A 12741-nucleotide genomic window follows, 5' to 3' on the forward strand; every position below is an offset into this window, starting at 1 on the left:
CATGGGTGCCTGCTGCTCCCTGTCAGGAGGCGGGATGGGGTGGGATGGGGGTAGGGCAGACATGTCCCAGGGGAAGCCAGAGCTGTGCCTTCTGGAGGCCCACAAAAGCTGAGGCAGGCGGACTCGGAGCACTTGGGCCGTGTCCCTCACTGGCCTCTCACTACATATTTGTATGTTGGGTGCTTCTCCTGAATGTGCATTCTCCCCCAAAATCTCGCTGTGAAGGTGCTAAGTCCCGGGGGAGTTACAAAGCAAGACTGTGTCTGTACACTCAGGCAGTTTGCTTCTCCTCAGCAACCCCCCACCACCAACTGGCCCCTGGTTTTCCTCTCTTGGCCTGTCCCCGACTCCTGAGTTACACAGCCCTCCCTCTTTCTCCAACTTAACTTCTTTATTTCCAATAAACAATCTTCTGGCTGCTTTTCTCCTCAATGCATTGGGTTATTGTATTGTAAAGACAAAGTTCAGGACTTTCCTCCTTAAAAAAAGGAATGGATTTCCCATTCAGTGCATCTCCTGCTTTGAGCCACCCTGCACAGTCTTTTTTGTGTGGTTTTTGGAATTATGGGTTTCCCTGACCAACGATGGCTCACCAGGAACAAGAGGATTCAGCAGGTGAAAGTCCTTGGGGGGCTTCCCAAGGCCCAGGTGGACTTGTGGTCTGAGTCAGCGGTTGATTCTGAAGGCTCCTCACACAGCCCGCTGGTCGAAGAAGACAAGCTCCCTGGTCACTAATTCATCCTGTCGACCTCAGAAATAAAATAGGTTGTTATTTTCACCAGCAAAACGAGTTTATTTGGGATAGCCAAAGACTTGCAGTTCAGGATGTACATACTATGGCGGACCACAGGCAAATCCAACAAATAATGGAGAGGAAGATTATTTTACAGAGAAAAAGGAGGAAACTGGGAGGGGTTGTTTTGAACGGAAGTCCATTGGAGAGAAGCAAGACTTCAGGGTGGTGACGGTTGCTCACTGGCTGAGTTGCTGGGGTTGTTGATTTCTGCTTGGGATGCGATGTACATCCCTTCCGGTAACTGACCACCTTCCTGTTGACACTTCTTTCTGTTGGGGTCTGCAGTGGGCCATCTTTCCTATAACCAACCTTGAGGTACTGCGTGGGAGCGCCCCCTTCTGGCCTCCTGACTCCATTCTAAATGAGGTTTCCACTTATTGAATCACAGTCCCCAGTGTCAAAACGACACAACAGTGACCCAGAGTGTGGCAGCTGTGGGATTTAGGTGCTCACGTGAACACATCCTCTCTCTTTGTGCAGCCAGGCTCCCAGGCAGAATTGCTTTGAGTCAGAAATACAGGTCTCCCATTCTGAAAGTGGAAAAGTGAAAAATAACACCTCCTCCTTAATTCAAAAGTTGGGGAAAAGCATCTGAACGCCTGGGATGTAACCATCCTTTGCGTGTTAAGTAGCTGTGTGACCTTGGCCAAGTACCTAACCTCTCTGGCTTCAGTTGTCTCGAATGTAAAATTTCATGGTTCGACTTGTACATTCTCTTAATCATTTTGATGGATGACTCATTCTTAACAGAAAGAGGGAAGAACCTTCCAGTGGGGCTGGGAGAGCAGAAGTGGGTTGGGAGAGAATGGGCCAGATTCTGATTCCTGGCACTATCTCCAGGGGTCTCCTGGAGCCAGAGGGTCAGCAGTAGCCTGAAGCACCTCATGCCAGGGTTTCAGACTCTCCAAGCAAGTGAAGCAATTGGTCATTGCCCCGGCCTTACCAATAGGCTCTCAGTGTGCTCTGGTCCTTCCTCCCTGGGGCTCTTTCCCAGGGATGGCTGTGATGCTGGGAGGGCCATGAATGGAGTCAGTCCAAGGGGGCCTGGGGCTCAGCCTAAAATCTGCCTTTACTTTTCGAGTGTCTTCGTTCCCCACTCTGTTTGCTGAGAGGTCCCTCATACCCAGCAGGATGCAGTGAAGGCAGCTGGACCCAGGCTATGGGCTGGGCCACAGCCCATCAGTCATGGAGCAGCCCAAGCCCTGCAGGCACCACTGGTGCTGATGAAGTGTGTCTTTCAGGTGAACCCGCAGGCAAGGATGGCCCACGTTGGAGGCTGCAAGAGCACACTCTGGCTCCCCGTCTTGGTGGTAAGTGTGTCAGAGCTCCTGCCCACCCTGCACCCTCGCCCCAGAGAGAGCCCGTGGCAGCCCTGGTGGAGTCCCAGTGGGAGCTCCTGTCCAGCTGTGGCCTTCACCAGTCACACCACCTCGGGCCAGCTCCTTGGCCGCTTAAGTATCAGTGTCCGCAGCTGTAAAATGCGAACAATGATAAGAGCACCTCCTTCACCAAGCTCTTCTGAGGGCGCAATGAGATGACACCTGCAAAGCACTGAATAGTGCCCCAGTTCTAATTAGACTCCTCTGGTGGGTGGCTCCCTTTATAGGGTTTCATGGATAGAAACATCCTTATATGCTTATTTATGTTGCGATATACACAACCCAGTGCCTGTGTAGTGAGCGCCATGCCTGTGGGCCACATAGCTGAGAAAGACAGATGCAGGGCTCCATCATGGGGGTCCCTCTCAGGGGAGGAGAAGAGGACCATGTGACTAGAGGAGCTGTGTTCTGAGGCTCCAGGAAGGGGCCGCCTCGTCCGTGTCTTTGGAGAGAACGAGAGAAAGATTTCATGAGTGAAGAGAGTTTGGAGCAGGCCTTGGGGATGGGATGGGGTTTCTGAGAGCAGGGGGTGAGGGAGGCAGGAGTGAGGCCAGCTGGGGGAAGCGGGTGGCTGGCCCAGCTTATTAGCTAAAGGTACCGGGGACTTGACACCAGATGAGCACCAACTGACTGAGCAGGGCCCCTACCAGCAGGCTTCGTCCTCAGTCGACCTCGAGGACGTCTGGGCACTGACCCTGAGTAACTATGTGTGCCTGCAAGGAGGTCTGGAGGACGAAACACCCCGTTTCTTGTGGCAGGTGTCTCTGATGTGCTCCACCAGAGCAGAATACTCCAACTGCGGAGAGAATGAGTACTACAACCAGACCACTGGGCTGTGCCACGAGTGTCCCCAGTGTGGGCCGGGGGAGGAGCCCTACCTGGTAAGGCCCCCTGCCCGGCTGTCAGGCCACATCCCCCAGCGTGGTGAGCTCCCCCTCCTTCATGTGGGTGTCCTCACCCTAGCTTTTTTGTTCTACGTGTGGTCTCCAAGCTATATCAGTGCCCGGTATGCCCAGTGTGCCCCGTGTGTCCAACGTGCCCAAAGACCGCGGTTCTGGTGATGGCAGCTGTAGCCGCTGTACTCACCTGCATCCTCTGTCCTCTTCCTCGGCCAGTCCTGTGGCTACGGCACCAAAGATGAGGACTATGGCTGTGTCCCCTGCCCGGCGGAGAAGTTTTCCAAAGGAGGCTACCAGATATGCAGGCGCCACAAAGACTGCGAAGGCTTCTTCCGAGCCACCGTGCTGACACCAGGGGACATGGAGAATGACGCTGAGTGTGGACCTTGTCTCCCTGGGTAAGCATGGGCACTGCCAGAATGCACCCCAGGATGCTTTCTGCAGAAAGCCCTGCATGTCCCATTGGTGAGGACCCCTGCCAACGTGAGCACCTCAGGCCTGCAGCATAGCCTCACTCCTGCCGTTTGTCCCAGTCTAGAGGGGGCAGCTCGGTAAGAAGGAGGGTACACATCTGCAGCCAGGAAGCATGGCATCTAGGATGGCAAGTCCTGCCACCTTTCACAGGAGATGCAGCCCATCCAAGCTCAGCTCCTGCGTCTCCTAAGTGGACATTAGTCATAATAATATCCTCTGACTATCCAAATCAAACGGATTTGTTGAACACTTACAATGAGGTGACACATGTGGAATGCTTTGGAGAAAAGAAAACTAAAACCCATACAAAAGTATAATTTTTAGTAGTTTTAGTATTCTGGAAAAAATTGAGGGTAAGAGCTACTGATAGGAATATTTGAGTCATATGCTATCTATAATTCCACCACAATTCTATTAGGTATCAAAAGTCTTACCAAAAAAGCAAAGTGAAAATGCAATTAGCCTGAAAGACAGAAAGATAAAATCTTCCTTCTTACAGGCAAGACACACAGCAAGTTCCACTTGAGATGAGGAAAGCACAGCCTTAACACCCAATAAATACCAAGCTATGGCTGTTGCTTCTGCCTCCCTCTAGTGGCCACGCCGTATAATGCTTGCAAGGGCTACAGAAAGAAACCAAAAGCAGGGGTGAAGGCTACACGGTGGCAGAAGAGAGAGAGGTGGTGGAGATGGTTGGTGGTGATGGAGATAGTGGAGGTGATGGTGATGATGGAGGTGGTGATGATGGAGGCAGTGGTGGTCATGATGGAGGTGGTGATGGTGGAGGTAGAGGTGGTGGAGGTGATGGCAGTGAATGTTGCACTATACTTTACAACCTACTTGTGCACATGTTATCTCCCTGGATTGCTGCATTGAATTAAGAGGAGGAAGAAAATAAGAAGGATATATCCAAATGAGAACATTGGGCTGAAAGAAGTCTATGAGACGAAGGAAATACAAAAAAGGCAGAAAGACCTACCAATTTAGAAATAGATTGAAACTGAATAACTCTTTAAAATAAGGAGATATTTTACACTTGCAGAAATTAACCTTAGTTTATATTTGTTACTGAGAAGCATCCATTTCCCTGGCTTCCACCAATATCTCTCTGCTGGTGACGGCCCCCCATCTCCAGGCTCCCTAGTTTTCTCCCTGGTCATTTCAGGCCTACCTCCCGAGCTATAGGCCTGCATAGACGAAAGTCTGCTGGACAGCTCTCTGTCAATGTCCCTGACACAAAGGATGATTCAAACATACTTGTCAAATGAATAAAGAAAGCAGGGGAACATTATCACAGAACACTATTTTTCAATATGCAAAAGAGCTGGTAGCTATACCCAAGGAAGATATTAGACTATTCTCTTGGGAAATATGATAACAATAAAAGTTCTGTAGCAGAATAGTTAATTTAGTTGAGGATATTGTGCTGTGGGGGCTCCATGAAAAGGAGCGTGTTAGAAGCAGCAGAATCAATGCCTTCCCACCCAATGGTGCAAGCGTCTACTGAGGGACTGCTCTGCGCAGACGCTGTGCTTGGCCGTGAATGAGAGAAATTCAGTAGGATCTGGACAGGAGAGAGCTAGAAGCAGTCTCTGATAACTTAAATACTTCCTAGAACTTCAACTTGACTGCTTTTTATTGATGCAGATACATGATTCATGAAAGAAATAGAGTTTCATGGATTAACTGTAGATGTGCCAAGGAAAAGCACGCACACCTTGCCATGCTTGCCTCACAAAGAAAATAACCCTCTTTGCAAAACCCGAACTTATTTTGAGAGCCTCTCAGTGTAAGAACTGACCCGACACAACCCAGCATAACAGCTCCCACATTTACTTTAGTAAGCCTTTGAACTAAGAACCTACAAAGTAAGTCCTAGTGAGACTAAGAGGAAAGACGTGGTGCCTCTTTCCAGGGGAAGAGTGAGACGAGGAAGTAGTGCCCACAGTCAGTGTGGGAGGCACGCGCAGTTCAGGAAGTCTAGCAAGGCCCACTCGCTCTGTGGCTAGGGGGGGTGTCTGGAGGGGTCTTAGAAGGCTTCTTGGGGTGATGCTGGGACGGGGAGGAGGACAGAGCACTCCAAGTGGAAATGCTCTTGCCAAAGCACCAAGGGGTGGCACCCACAGGATGTAGGGCTGTCGGTCCCTGGGGCCGAGTGGCAAGTGCACTCAGGGAGTACAGAGGAACTAGTGATGGGGGCAGGGGCCAGTGGAAATGGCTCTGGAAGGTGAGGCTGAAGGCTCAAGTCTTCATCGTGATGCTGACGCGGGTCACCATACAGTCTTCCAAGCTGGTGTAGGACGCAGTCAGGCTGTACCTTGATCCTCTTAGCAACAGTAAGGAAAACAAGGTGACTAGGGAAGAGATGGGAGCCCATGGATCAGGCATGAGGTGGGACATAGTGAGACCTGGGGCAAGGAGGAAACACTGGAGGGTGGAGGGAGAGGAAAAATCTGAGAGTGTGTTGGAAGATGGCAGTGACTGGAGTTGCAGACCAAGTGTGTAGGGGGTGTAGGGGAGGAGATTTTGAAGAGGACACTCAGATGTCTGCCTTGGCCAGCTGTGTGGACAGAGATGCCGTTTGCTAAGGCCTCTCTGGAATACGGGAATACAGGAAGAAGAGGAATTTCGATGGTGTGGCGGAGGGAGGATGGAGGAGCTATGTGTGGAATTTGAAGTGGTTGTGATATTCAGACATGCAGACCAAGACATCTAACACATAGACAGATAAATGGGTAGAAGCTAGAGTGGAGATCTGGGCTGAGGGTCAGGATCTGGAAGTCATCTACACATTAACGGTGTGGGAGCCGCTGGTCTAGATAGGCCCCGCCAGTGAGGCAGCTTTGTAGAGGCGGAAGGGGGGTGGGTGCAAAGTGGAGCCTCCCCCATTAGCGTCGCTGGCTCTCACCCTGCCACAGTTCAGACTGGTGCATGTCCCCTGGAGGTCTGTGAGATTCAGCCATGATTTTGTTGCAGATGATCCAAAAGGGGCAGTGAGTGTGCACATTGAGCCGCCTATTCCATTCTTACTTTGATCCACTGACTTTCTAGCCAGAAAGGACAAGCCGTGGGACCAATGCCATAAATAACCCTGTCCTACAGGCAGGTGCTGGCTCGGTCACCAGAAAGGCTGTTCTGGGACAATGAAGACAATTTGCTTCGTCCCAGTACCTTTACCAGAAAGAAATTTGACAATGGAATGGTCGTGAGCTCCCTGCTTCTAGAAGGCTGCAAAAGTTATGGATGACCATCTATAGAATTAGTGGGGAGGCTGCCATCTGTGCTCTTAAAAGGATCTTTCCGGCTCTGAAATCTTGAATAATTCCCTCGCTGCTCCTGAGAACAGCAACCTGCTTATTCCACCCTTTGTCTTCAGCACCAGGACAAGGAGAGGTCCTGAGCACCTGCTGAATGAATGGAGGGTATCCTGCAGGAGACACAGCTCAGCAGGCCTCTCCGGGAGTCCTCACAGTGCTCTATGGAGGTGAAAACGTTTAGGCACTTTCCCATTTGGCTCTGCAGCATGATGTTCAAATAAATCACTCCCAACCCCAAGGCCACCGAAATAGAAGGCCCACTTCATCTCCGGTCCCCAGCCTCCCCATCCCAGCTCTGACGAGCTTGGTGCTTTATCAGCAGGACCCTGGAGGTCTCCCGCTTCCTGCTACGTGCCCTAGGGTTAGAGAACAAAACGGAGTTCTCACGCTGTGTCACAGAGGAGGCTTACAAGGTGTTTTGGCAGGTCAGCGCTGTGAGCCCAATGAAAGGCTGTTTTCATTCCCAAGTTTGTGTGGCTCCCAGGCTGTGATGCAGACCGCCTCATATTTGTCTTGTACCACCACAGGTTGCCTTGGCCCTCTCGCCCTGTGGTTTGGCAGGCACTCTCTCCTCCTTTGCCCTCTCTGCTTTGTATCATATGTGGCTGAGACACTCGCTGAACAAGGAGCGATACCCGGGGCTTTCCTGTTGAGCAAGGCTTGTGTGGGAGGACCAGCGAACAAAACACAGGAGGAAGAGAGGAGAGGGTAGGTTTCACAACCTCCCCCAGGCATCATCTTACCCACTGGACAAGCTCCATCTGGCTGGGTTCCATACTGTCCACTCCCTTCAAGTGAGGGAGTTCGAGGATGGTTGGAGGACCAGATGAGGGCACAGCTGTTGGTCCTGCATTCCAATGTTGTAGAGCGAAAAAGAAGCATCCGATGGCTCAGTGGCATCCATTTCACGCCTAGGAGCCCTGAGAAAAGGAAATCTTTGGGGAAAATCTATATACCTGTTGACTTGGAGGAAGTCAATCCCTACACAGAAGATTCTAGAGGCCCCACTTAAACTGAATCTTGTCTTGGGCTACTCATTTTAATCAACCCTTGAAGAACAGTAGGAAAAAAACAGCTAGAGAATAGTCAAAATATAGATCAGAGTGTAGGAAATTAGACTTTACACAAAGACAATGGGACCCGATATGCTTTAGTGGGGGCAGAGATTGTGAAATGAACACCCAGCTCCAAGTTGATGAAAATCTGTCAGATGGAAGAAGCCAAGCAATTATTTTCCACTCCTGTCTAGCCCAGGGCGAGCAACGCGGATGTGAACCATACCATGAGGAGTTGCAGTTAGTCCTAAAGAGAAAAATCTTACATTTAAAAATGTTCTGTGCAACAATGCGTGTCAGGAAATGTGTAAGGTATTTAACACTCACACTGAGTCAGGCAGTACAATCCCACAGCAGCCTCCTGCAGCCAACATATTTTTAAAAATGCATAGCTTCTCAATATTCTTTCTTTGCTAAGTTACTTAATACATTACCCAGCTTGGTCCAGACACGTTGTCAGGGCAGGAGGCACAGCCATGGCCATGCAGAGCCTCTGGGGGAATGAGAGAGAGGTGCCCACTGGGACTGAGAGCGAGAAGGTGCCTGTGTGCCAAGAAGAGGTAGCAGACTGCCCCGGGATGGAGTGGCCCCCTAGCTGTGCACAGAGCATGGCGGCCCCACACCCGTTGGGCGCCCAGCTCTAAGCCCAGATGTTCCACACCCACCCGGTGGCTGTGGATCTTCATCTACGGAAGAGCTCAGTGCCCAAGGTGTTAACCAGGGTGGGCGTAGCTGTGGTTCTGCTGTTAGAAAAGGGAGGAAAGATGCACAAAATGTCCTTCAGGCTTCTGTCAGCCTTGCACTCTCCCAGTCAATACTTGCCTAGAGCCTTCCCTCCTCAGTACCCAGCACAGGGTACTAGAAATACAGATATGAACAAGGCTGCCCCTGTGTACTCCCAGGCCAGGGGGAGAGACAATCACAATCTAGTGAGACAAGATACACTGGAGGTGGAGTTGAGAAGAGCAGAAACTAATAGTCCCAAGAGGCTATACTGAGTGTGGGCGTCAGAAAGCTGCATGGGGGCTGGCCGGGCTGAGCTGGAGCCTGTCACCCGCGTGAGGCCACACGCAGACATGCACCCCCTCCTGGGAGCAGATGCATGGTGGGACCCAGTAGCCTTCCTGCTTCCTGGGTGCACGGCTTCTGGAGGTGGCAGAGTATGTGTTTGAGAGAGGCTTTTCCAGAAGGCTTAACTATAAAACTGGCTGTTGTGGCTTCTCTGAGGGGTGTTTTAAGATTGGTTAATTAATGTTTACAAGAAACATAGGGTTCTGAGGATAAAAGGCCCTGAGGAAGGGCAGGCAATTATGATCCTAATGTTACTGGTAATGGTCCAGCTCACGGCGGCTGGAGTCCAAGACTGCCCCCAGCACTCCTGCACCACGCTGCCACTTACCGCTGCCGTCAGCAGACGCCTGGGTGTGCACGGCTAATAAAAAAGAGATTAAGAAACAAACACAGAAAAATCCAATAGCAGAGAGGGATTTTTCATCTCCTGAGTTGTAATAAGGGAAAACATTGGCACCAGCTCACTTTATTAATTTACTTCTCACAATGTGATAAATGACTCCATGATCACCGCTGAATGTGTGTTTATGGAAAACGGGCACGCGCCAAGAGAAGTGCCAAAGCCTGCAGGTGGAAAGGAGCCTGAGCTGTGAGTGGCAGGGGGAGGAGGCCCAGGGCCAGGAGGCGGCGTGGCTGCAGAGAACTCCGACCAGGGCGCGGAGCTCTACCAGGAGGGCCTTCTGAGTCACGTGGTCGTGGGGCTGGCAAGTGGACATCAAGAAGCTCGAAAGATAAAATGAAACATCGTTGGGGCCTAAAGGACTTCAGACAGTCTTGTGTGAATGACTTGCCCTTTTCTTTAAGTGTGTGCAATCCCAGCGCAAACTTACATAGGTGCCTTCAGTCACGTGCTTCCTGAGGAGGAAGCAAACACATTGCAGGTAGGGCCTGGCGGTATTTCAGGCTGACCTTAAGGCCCTCTGTGGTGACCTCTCTAGACATTGCTGCTGTCTTTTTGTCTGCTGCAGACATGTTCTGCCGGACGGCTCTGTTCAATCTTGGTTAGCAAGCGTTCAGGTAGTCCGGGAGGTCCAGTGTCCCAGGGGCTCATAGACACATCTGTCAGCACTCGCACCAGGCCACAGGCTCTGCGATGGGCACTCACGGAGAGGGTGCTCCTCCTCCAGGGGCCTGGCTCCCTGGTTGGTACACCAGAGAGCTAAACGAGCCTACATGTGGTGGGCATGCAGATAATTCTGGTGGATGATGTGATGAAGATGGTGATAACACACACACCCCAAACAAATACATGAGTGAAGGGAACCAAAAAGGGGAGAAATTAAAAGAAAGGCTCAAACTGGCCCCGATTGCAAAAAGAATATTCCATTTCAAGACAGGCTGCAAACCCCCAAGGAAACTCAGTGGTCAAAATGGGCCATTGGCTCCGCGGGGCTGCCAGTCCCCACAGGTCTGTCTCCTGCCTGGCTTTGATCGTGGGCATGCTCATGAGCAGTGCTCGCTTGTGGCGACTCCAGCCTCAGCTGTCTGCTTTGTCTCGTGTCGCCCTCCCCACAGCTACTACATGCTGGAGAACAGACCCAGGAACATCTACGGCATGGTCTGCTACTCCTGCCTCCTGGCGCCGCCCAACACCAAGGAGTGTGAGTACTCTCCATCCTTCCATCAGAATCATACTGGTATCTTTCATTACACAGTGTTATAGAAAGAAGCCAAACCTGGCACCCAGACAAATTAACTACAGTGAACACGTAACCGAAAATGCTCCCACGGCCTGACCAGTCAGGCAGCAGGTCCAAGAAGAGAGTTTTGCTATGGCTGAACCATGAGTCAGAGACTCAGGTCAGTCACCAGCTACCTTGAACGAGTCACGTCACCTCTGTGAGCCTTGGTTTTCTCATCTGTAATGTGTGGGTACTAAAATCCATCTCATGTGATTACTGGAGAAACCAAGGAGACCGCAGATGCCAAGGCATTTTTGTGAAGCACTGCAAAGTGCCAGACAATGTAAGTTCTCAGATATATATTTTTTAAACCACAGTTAATGAAATGGATTCCACAAAGCACATGTAAACAATGAGTCTCAGGAGTGTGGAATCCCACCTTAGGCTGTTTCTTTCCTCTTCTCGTTTTGGTTTGACTTTCACAGCATCTGTTGATAAGGGCCAGGAACTGGGGCTCTGAAAATGTCATGTTGGTCTCTTGGCTCTGTGGTCTGGAGAGACACTAGTGAAGGTGGGATGGGTGGGCGGTGGGGAGGAGACTGGGAGTCTGGTCCCTGGGCGGCAGGAGTACTTGCCTTGCCCTCCCTCCAGCTCTGCTCCCACTCTGGGGCATCAGAGGGCACAGGGGCAGCGTGGGACCCTGCCTCTCCTGGCTCTCCATGAGGCCCTGTGTACCCCATCTTCTCACAAGAATCCGGTTGAGGACATAGCATAGGGGCCTGCATCATAAGAGCACTAGGAGGAAGAGAAGGAGAGTCAGAAGAGGGGGCACACCTCCCCTCACCCAAAGGTTCAGCTGGACGGCGTGCTCTGGGCAGTGGGGCACGGCTGCCTGTGGGAGGGCCCTCCTCTCCCTTCCAAATGGCTTCAGGAGAGGAGCCTGGCAACATTGGATTTGCATGTCTTTAAAGCTGAGGGTTCCTACCCAGCCAGGTGCTAATTAATTCAGAAATCAGAGGAGGCCCAAGGGCCAGGCTGCCAGCAGGACCTGAGGTGAAGTCCGCTGCCATCACTGACGTCTTCTGCTGGGAATCCTCAGGATTCAATACTGGATAGTTCTGGGATAGAGTTCCCACCTGGGAAGCTGTCAGACACTCACTGCCTATTTAGAAAAGACTCTTTGCCTGTGGAGCCTGGAAAAAAAGCAGCCCTTCCCAGGGTGCCCTTTCGTTTGAAAGCTCTCACACACAAGGGCTCTGCCAGCCATCTGGCCAGCGGAAGAGCTCCAAGTCCAGGAGGAGCGCCTCTGTCCTCTCTGTCCAACAGTGAGGTCTATCGCATGGGGAGAAAGCACAGCCCCTGAGTCCAGAGACTGTGAAACAAGCGCCCCGCCTCCCAACCCCTAGCCCTTCACTGCCTAACCGAAGACCAGCTCCAGTTTGTAGAGTCCAGCCCTGAAGGAGGCCAGCAAAGAACCGGCACCGAGCTTCAGGAGTGACCTAGAGAATGGAGCCCTGTCTAGGTCAGAGTCGGAAGTGTGGACACACAGTTATTCTCTCCACCTCTGGGGTCTGCTCTTCCCTCTGCAGGGTCCTCCATCCAGAGATCTTTTTACCCAGGCCTCCTGTTCTGGAGTCTGCAGATAGAACTAGAAAGGCTGGTTATGACCACAGCCTCCATAAAGACAGACAAACTCACAGGGCTGCCTTCAGCAGCCCCACCCCGGGAAAGCCAGGAAGGCTGGGAAGCCTTATTGTCAGGACTCCGAAGTCACCGGCTGGCTGCCCAGGTCCCACCAGGCCCTGCCCTCCCCGAGCCCACGGTCGGAGGCGGTCGAGAGCTCCTTTGGCTCCAAGCTGAGACTCTCCTTTCGGTTTTGATAAGATTTACCTGGGCCCTGCAAAAGCGAAGCTCACACCGTCCATACCGCGTCACTGAGTAGTGGATTATACAAACCCCCAGAGAGCTTGGCACGTCCCGGGAAAGCGTGTGATACAGAGGCGCACATCCCCGTTAGGGATGGAACAGGACTGGGGCAGGGGAGAGGAGACCGGCCACCGAGAGCAAGACGTCTATGCAGGAGAGAGCCCTGGGCGCCCGCCTGCCGTAGTCGGGGGGACACAGCCCA

The 12741-nt window shown here is 51.8% G+C and overlaps 1 protein-coding gene across 2 annotated transcripts in view; it reads left to right on the plus strand.

The window, feature by feature from the left end:
* Positions 1-1948: 1948 nt before the first annotated feature.
* Positions 1949-12741, plus strand: part of EDAR (ectodysplasin A receptor) — a 43974-nt gene continuing 33181 nt past the window's right edge. For both annotated transcript variants that reach the window (XM_046660444.1, XM_046660445.1), the window contains exons 1-4: positions 1949-2106; positions 2934-3056; positions 3291-3472; positions 10507-10592. In XM_046660444.1, coding sequence (XP_046516400.1) covers positions 2020-2106; positions 2934-3056; positions 3291-3472; positions 10507-10592 — 478 coding nt within the window. In that variant the 5' untranslated portion in view covers positions 1949-2019. The remainder of the gene's footprint in view (positions 2107-2933; positions 3057-3290; positions 3473-10506; positions 10593-12741) is intronic.

Source organism: Equus quagga, chromosome 5 (genome assembly GCF_021613505.1).
Source record: "Equus quagga isolate Etosha38 chromosome 5, UCLA_HA_Equagga_1.0, whole genome shotgun sequence".
In the NCBI taxonomy this organism is placed as follows: Eukaryota; Metazoa; Chordata; class Mammalia; order Perissodactyla; family Equidae; genus Equus; species Equus quagga.